The 7,226-nt window shown below is 50.4% G+C and overlaps 3 protein-coding genes across 3 annotated transcripts; 1 reads left to right on the top strand and 2 right to left on the bottom strand.

Annotated features, from left to right (window-relative positions):
- Positions 1-2,264: 2,264 nt before the first annotated feature.
- On the top strand, positions 2,265-2,850 carry LOC138764717 (histone H3, embryonic-like). The gene is given in 3 exon segments (XM_069940971.1): positions 2,265-2,411; positions 2,413-2,546; positions 2,549-2,850. Coding segments are annotated over 3 exon segments (486 nt in total). The 5' UTR covers positions 2,265-2,340; the 3' UTR covers positions 2,830-2,850.
- A 569-nt stretch (positions 2,851-3,419) lies between these two features.
- On the bottom strand, positions 3,420-3,825 carry LOC138764723 (histone H2AX-like). Its single transcript, XM_069940977.1, has one exon. It carries the CDS (start codon positions 3,813-3,815, stop codon positions 3,435-3,437), a length of 381 nt encoding a protein of 126 aa, XP_069797078.1. The 5' UTR covers positions 3,816-3,825; the 3' UTR covers positions 3,420-3,434.
- A 529-nt stretch (positions 3,826-4,354) lies between these two features.
- Positions 4,355-5,994, bottom strand: LOC138764724 (histone H2B 1/2-like). Its single transcript, XM_069940978.1, has 2 exons — positions 5,866-5,994; positions 4,355-5,064 (listed from the first exon to the last, which is right to left on the bottom strand). The coding sequence occupies exon 2, from the start codon at positions 5,041-5,043 to the stop codon at positions 4,669-4,671; it is 375 nt and encodes a 124-aa protein (XP_069797079.1). The 5' UTR covers positions 5,044-5,064; positions 5,866-5,994; the 3' UTR covers positions 4,355-4,668.
- Between the last annotated feature and the right edge of the window lie 1,232 nt (positions 5,995-7,226).

Here is a 7,226-nt window from a genome sequence, read left to right as displayed (position 1 = left end):
TCCCGGTGCCCAAATCTTCGGCCAAAAGATCAGTCACCAAGAAATCTCCCGCCAAGAAATCTCCCAGCAAGAAACACAGCACCATGAAACCAGCGGCTAAAAAGGCGACCCCGAAGAAGATCAAGAGTCCCTCGAAGGCCAAAGTCACCAAGGTGAAGGTACCAAAAAGGTTGGAAAATCCAGGGCCCGGCCGAAATCTAAACTCAAGGCAGCGGCCAAGAAGTGAAAGAAAAAGCTCAACGTATAACTCCTGACCCCAACGGCTCTTCTCAGAGCCACTCACATCCCTCAGTGAAGAGCTGCACCCCAGTCACGTCACTCCTGTCCCGGCACCGCGTTCACATTCCAGCGGGGCATCATTCACGCGAAGCCCCGCCATCCCCGGTAACTCCACCACATTCTCTGCACCCGCCCGGTCCCCAGTGTCCAAACAAAACCCCGAGAACGGGATGTCCGGGACCAGCCTCACTCGGTCTGGGGATGTGATCGGCGTCTGTCTCCGTTCATCAACAATTCCTTCAGTCAGATTCTGGGGGAGAGTGAGACGGGGACAAAGAGGGAGAATTCTGCTTCAGAGTCTGCAGCCAAATCAGGGAGGCTTCCCATATCAGCCGTGTTAAGGTGATTGTTCACCGAGGAGCGGAGGTGTGGGGACGAGACAGGCTTTGGGGGTGAAACGGAAGGAGATGGGATCTGGGAGGCACGTAGTGACGATCCGGGGAGTAGATTTGAGATGGAGATGAGGAAATGCCTTATCCCTGAGGGAAGTGAATCAGCAGAATTCTCTGCCCAGTGAAGCTACCTCATTAAATGCTTCCAAGAGTCAGAGATTGCTGAAGAGAGGATTAAGTGTTACGGGAAATGGTGCCGAGTCCAAGTCCAGATCAAGTCTCTTATTGAAAGCCGAGCAGTATCCTGCTCCTAATTCTAATGTACCCTTGACTCCTTCCTATGTTAACGAAGGGGCAGAGCTTCAGCGGGAATATCACGGTGCTTATTTAAAGATTTCGTATTTCAGAAAATCGGAAAAAATGTAACCCCGTGTGTGTTGTTCGCGGTCGCTGTTTCTGTTCTGCTAATAACGTTTGGAAATTAGCGATTTCCGGGGCCGGGGCGGAAGATGAGAGGCCGCTCTCTGCTCTGTCTGTCACTCTGACTCTGTCTCCTCCCCTCCCCTTCACTGCGCGTCCTCAGCCAGGTCGGGGCGCTGTGTATAAAAGGGGTCAGCAGTAGAGGAGCTGTCATTGATCAGCAATTTCAACAAATGGAATTGTGTTTGGCAGAGGGAAAAGAGGTAAAGGCGGAGTCAAGTTCTCCGTGATAACATCCAGGGCATCACTAACCCCGCCATCCGCCGCCTGGCTCAGCGTGGCGGAGTCAAGCGAATCTCTGGGTTGATCTACGAGGAGACCCGCGGGGTGCTGAAGGTTTTCCTAGAGAATGTGATCAGGGATGCCGTCACCTACACCGAGCACGCCAAGCGCAAGACGGTCACCTCCATGGATGTGGTGTACGCTCTGAAACGCCAGGGCCGCACTCTCTATGGCTTCGGTGGCTGAAGAACTCTGTCCTTTCTACACACAACAAAACAAAGGCCGCCCAATGCCTCACAGAGGGAGCTGCTACAACGGGCACGGATTGAGATGAAAATATTGTGGTCTAGAAATTCTTTCATTGTGCATTTCGAATCCAACCACAATGATTCATGATGAGGAAAGGACATGTCGATGGATGTAAAGAATGAGGGGTGATCTCTAGCCGAAGTTTCCTCGAGGCGATCTCTGCTCTCTGACCGAACAACTCTTTAATGTGGTGTCGCTAAAACGGACTGGAAATTCCCTCCCGGGAACAGTCGCTGTTCTCCAGTTTCCGGCAGAGTTGAATCTCCTTGGGTTCAGCTGCGGTTTAGTCCATCAGCCATACTGGTGGAATGAGAAAATTCATTAATATGTAAAATAAATTTGATATGATTATATTAATAATAATTAGAGAGAACCGCTTTTCCATCAAATTTTTGTCCAAAATTGGCCGGCGATTTGAAAATAAACTACAACCAATCGCACGGTAGCCTGTTTCATTTCTCTTTCTATTGGTTAAAGATCCGCTACAAGTCACGTCTCGGTCAAAGACAATATTCCTCCCGCCGCTGCAGATCTGAAACGGCTCCTGAGTCATATGATGATGGAGCCAATCACAACCCTGGAACACGATGATTGCCATCCCTGCTCCAGCCATTCAGAGCGGTGGGGCGGATCTTCACCAACTTTACAAGTCGGAGCCTGAGCCAGGTTCATATTCCAGTCCTCATGTCTCAGATTGTGATCGCATTGTTGAAGCGAAATGGCTCAGACCAAGCAGATGGCGCACAAATCCATTGGCGGGAAAGTTCTTCGTAAAGAGCTGGCCACCGAGCGCTCCGGCCACGGGCGGAGTGAAGAAGCCTCATCGCTACCGACCTTGCACCGTGGCTCTGAAGGAGATCCGGCGCTACCAGAAATCCACCGAGCTGTTGATCCGCAAACTGCCCTTCCAACGCCTGGTGCGGGAGATCGCTTCCAGAGCTCGGCCGTCATGGCCCTGCAGAAGGCGAGCGAGGCTTACCTGGTGGGGCTCTTCGAGGACACCAACCTGTGCGCCATCCACGCCAAGCGCATCACCATCATGTCCAAAAACATTCAGCTGGCCCGTCGCATCCGCGGGGACGCGCCTGAACTCGGTCTCGGCACCAAGTACCAGAAAGGCTCTTTTCCAACCCACTATCCTGACAATGGAATGAGCAGTACCATTCTCGACCCAAATTTGTTTCTGTATCTGCAGGGCTTCTATTAAAACAGTGCAGTCATCACTGCTTCTCACCAGAATTTACACTCCTTGTCGGTCTGGAGCATTTCTATGGAAATCCCCAATGATCCTCCTCCTCCCTCCCAATCTGTGATATTGGTCTGGGTGTGTTAAATGTCATTTTATATTCTCCTTGGTAGTTACCTACTAAGAAGAAAGCTGATTGTTTTTGATAAAATGCCACGGAATCGGCTACTCAGTCCCTTCTGACCCCGGTGGCCGGGCTCCGTTTTTCCTCCCGTCAGGTGGTTCCTGAATCAGACAACATCCTGCACACCCGTCCCCATTTCCAGCCACTTGTTTTTCGTACGGATTTATCCTGTTGCTGGTTTAATTGTCCTGAAGAATGTAGTTCAGCCAAGTCAACGTCATCCGTGTCGGAATATGAACTGAGGAGAAATGCTTAAACCTTAATTCTGTTTCGGTCCCAACCATTCTCCGTTCAATTCGGCCAAGAAACTTGCCTAAATATATGTATGAAAAATTTTACGTATAACTCGTTCCCCCCGCTCTCCCCAGCCTGGTCAGCCCTTCCAGACACTGTCAGTGGCTCTGAAAAGAGCCTTTGGTCACTGGGTTCACTTCGTGCCGCTTCACTTATTAGCTCCGCCGGTTTTCTTGGGCAACAGCACGGCCTGGATATTGGGCAGCACCCCGCCCTGAGCAATGGTCACCCCTCCCAGCAGCTTGTTGAGCTCCTCGTCGTTGCGAACGGCCAGCTGCAGGTGTCTGGGGATGATGCGCGTCTTCTTGTTGTCCCGGGCCGCATTACCGGCCAGCTCGAGGATTTCAGCCGTTAGGTACTCGAGCACAGCAGCCAGATAGACCGGGGCTCCGGCACCCACCCGCTCAGCATAGTTACCTTTTCTCAGAAGCCTGTGAACACGGCCCACGGGGAACTGCAGTCCGGCCCGGGACGAGCGAGACTTGGCCTTGGACCGAGCTTTACCGCCAGATTTCCCTCGTCCACTCATCTCCACAATTTCACCAATTCACTCACTACCAATAAAAAGCTAACGTCGCAGTCGCCCTTCTTGTACCTTTTGGAGGAATGGAAAGGGAGCCTGATGATTGGACCTTCAGTGCTCACTGTCATTGGCTGAGCGAGGTCCCCATTCCGAGAGCAACCAATGAACAGGCGGCAGCTCGTTGAACGGGGAGAATAACGGCCGGTTTCCCCAATCGCCGAAATGTGAAAAGGCCGTGAAATTTCATCTGTGCAGAGTCTGAAAACAAGTTGTTGTGAATCTGATTGTTGGCGTGATTTCTGCTCATCAGTGATCAATCACGACACATTTACATCGTGTGTATTCATATCCCGAGAATCGCTGTGAACAATTACCCGATTTATTTCAAGAAGTAACAGATGCAGGAAAGGAAACGATTCTCAGCATTAATTAGCCTTAAATGTCCCTCCGGGAAAAGAACGTGAACAGACTGATCAAGGGTGGCGTTCGGGGCAGTAACATCATGCGGGGGTTCAGATCATAGAACGCGCCCACAGTAGCAATTAAACAGTGAAAACGCTTGTATTTTGCCCACATTAATCACTCCCGATTGTCAAAATGTTTTATAACCGTGATAACGTTTCCGTGGCCCTTTCGGGGGCAGGAATTCGACAGCGACACCAGAAATAGGCCACACTGAAACCGCAAACTTGGATCAACATAAACTGTGAGAATAAACACGTTAAGCAGAAATTTCAGGATAATCAATCGCTCGGAAATTATTATGGAAACTGTGGTACAACACTTTCAGTGAGACTGTGAGTGGCTCTTAAAAGAGCCGTTGGGTTTTCTGTCTGTCTGGTCAGTTCCCTGTGGAGCTTTACTTGGAGCTGGTGTACTTGGTCACCGCCTTTGTCCCTTCCGACACGGCGTGTTTGGCCAACTCCCCGGGTAGCAGCAGGCGCACGGCGGTCTGGATCTCCCGGGAACTGATGGTTGACCTCTTGTTGTAATGGGCCAGGCGGGAAGCCTCGCCCGCGATGCGCTCGAAAATATCGTTAACGAACGAGTTCATGATGCTCATGGCCTTGGAGGAGATCCCGGTGTCGGGATGAACCTGCTTCATCACCTTGTAGATGTAGATGGAGTAACTCTCCTTCCTCACCCTCCTGCGCTTCTTACCGGCCTTGCCTGCTGGTTTGGCCAAGGCTTTCTTGGCGCCCTTCTTGGGAGCTGGTTTCTGCTGCTCAGGCATTTCCTCGATCACCTTCAAACACTGAAATAACCACAACATCTGAGAGCGCAGGTTAAATAGGCAGCCCCGTCGCCCCATGCTAATAAGGGATTGGAGATAGAAAGGATTGTCATTGGTGATGTATTTTGCGGTGACAGTTCTGGTTGGATACCCGAGCAAACAAATCCCAGCGCCTCGCTCCACCAATCAGAAGTCGCTCTCTCTGTCCGGGTCACTGCGAACGGGGAATCGGAGCCGAACCGGTGAAGTTCCCACTGTCATTGAACACAGGTGAAAGCACGGAATTGTGGAGGATATTGTGGGGGTGTTTTAATTCAATCAGGAAACTAGAGGCAGGCCGATGTTGTAACGCAAATGAAAAGCAATTGAAATGTACACAAAAGACAAAAATGATGAATTCTAAAATTATTTACGGGTAGCAGGAGACGGAGGGAGAGCTTCGACCTGTGTGAAAGCGGAGCGTGAGAGCGTCGTTGTTCCCAACCGGTGCCTTCATCCGGAGGACGGGGATGAGTAATTAGATAGGATAAACATTGGAGGAGAGAAGGTATCTGAATTCAGATCCTGTGAAAATGGACCAGTTCCTGCACTGGAAGAAATCTATTCCAGGCTGTCGAGGGGAGGGGAAGGGGCGGGGGAAGAGTGTGGAAGTTCGAGCATCATGTTTTCGCTGATCTCCGGCTACAGCCAGTGGTGCTGGGGGATGAGAAGTTACTTTTTCTCTTAAGGGTTCTCACCCGCCGCATCGAGAATAGATTTTTAGCTCCTGTGGACGCTGCGGGACCTCCTGAGATTCTCCACTATTTCTATGTATTTACTTACAAAAGATGCGCGGTCTGCCTCCCTGTCAAAGTGCGAGGGAGCATGATTGACATTATCTATTTCCGAAACCGATGGGGAGAATGTGTGATGATTGGCCTGGAGGCGTGTCCGAGGATGTAAGTAGGCCAATAGTTGAAGGTGCATGATGATGTCATTGAATGAGGTCTCGTGCTTTAGTTGCTGTTTTGCTCGTTTGTATGGTTTCAGGCGCCCGTTGCATTGTGGGAAAAAACGCGGCTATCTCCCTTGCTGAAGTTCCACACGGGGACCGCGTCAGGAATCGGGTCTATGCTCAGTGCGTAGGGAGTAGACCGACTTAGTGGATGGGGGTTTAGGATGCAGGGAGGGGACCGGACTGAAGCCGGGAAAGTTCCAGGTTTGTGGAGCAGGTTCTGTGCCAGAATCTGGTGGGAAGTTGTTAATGTGGGTTGTAATTTGATTTTCACCGTTATATTGAGGTTAAATTGCACCACTCCCTCTTCCCTTTGTAAAACGTTATGTTATGGGTCTGATGGTTTTGTGGTGACATTTTGTCACCTGAGAGGAATAAACAATACAATTCTCCTCGTGTGTGATTGGAATCTGTTTCCACACTTCACTGTTCACTGCCCTGAATACCCAGCGTCCAGGACTCTACAACATGGAACGTTCCAGCATAGTGCAGGCCCCTCAGCCCATGATGTTATACCAATTGAAGTAAACCTACTCCACAACAATCTAACCCTTCCCTCCCTCACCACAAAGTCCTCTACTTTTCTTCTTTTGGATGTTGGTCTTCCAGAAGCCTCCAATGCCAACCCCAGCAAGGGATTCTAGGCATCCACCAGTCTGCATAAAATAACTTACCCTAAACTTCCCTCCAGTTGTCTTAAATTGATGTTCTCTGGAATTGGCCATTTGCTGAGCTGGGTAAATGGTTTCAAGTTTCAATTTATTGTCACAGTAATAAAACAGTGTCATGTTACGTGTAATGTCTTTTTACCTGTTGCAAGGCAGACAGATTCACTACTGGCAGGAATTGCCTAAAGGCTTCTTACAGTAAGTCAGAGAGAGAAGCAAAAGAGAATTCCCTCAGAGTCACCGATTATCCGTAGATTCACCTCCAGCCCCCGCTTCCACACAGAGTTCAGCAACCTGAGCTGCAGATCCGAACTTCCGCCATGGGCAGGAAAACTTCAGCACCCTTGGCAGCTCCTCACTTCCAGCAAATTCAATCCTCACCTCCAGTCACCAGCAGATCGCTGCATGCACTGGTCCCTCAGCCACAGAGCCCCCATGCTGAATTTCCCCCCCCCCCCCACACTGTGTCATTGTCCCCTATGGCCATCTCCTCTGTTTTTTCCCTCTCAGATGGTGCGTGA

This window comes from Narcine bancroftii, chromosome 5 (assembly GCF_036971445.1).
Source record: "Narcine bancroftii isolate sNarBan1 chromosome 5, sNarBan1.hap1, whole genome shotgun sequence".
Lineage (NCBI taxonomy): Eukaryota > Metazoa > Chordata > Chondrichthyes > Torpediniformes > Narcinidae > Narcine > Narcine bancroftii.
This window is presented reverse-complemented; position numbering and strand designations above follow the sequence as displayed.

Coding starts and splice junctions, on each gene's coding strand:
- LOC138764724 (XM_069940978.1), bottom strand. CDS start 5,043: ATGCCTGAGCAGCAGAAACCAGCTCCCAAGAAGGGCGCCAAGAAAGCC.
- LOC138764723 (XM_069940977.1), bottom strand. CDS start 3,815: ATGAGTGGACGAGGGAAATCTGGCGGTAAAGCTCGGTCCAAGGCCAAG.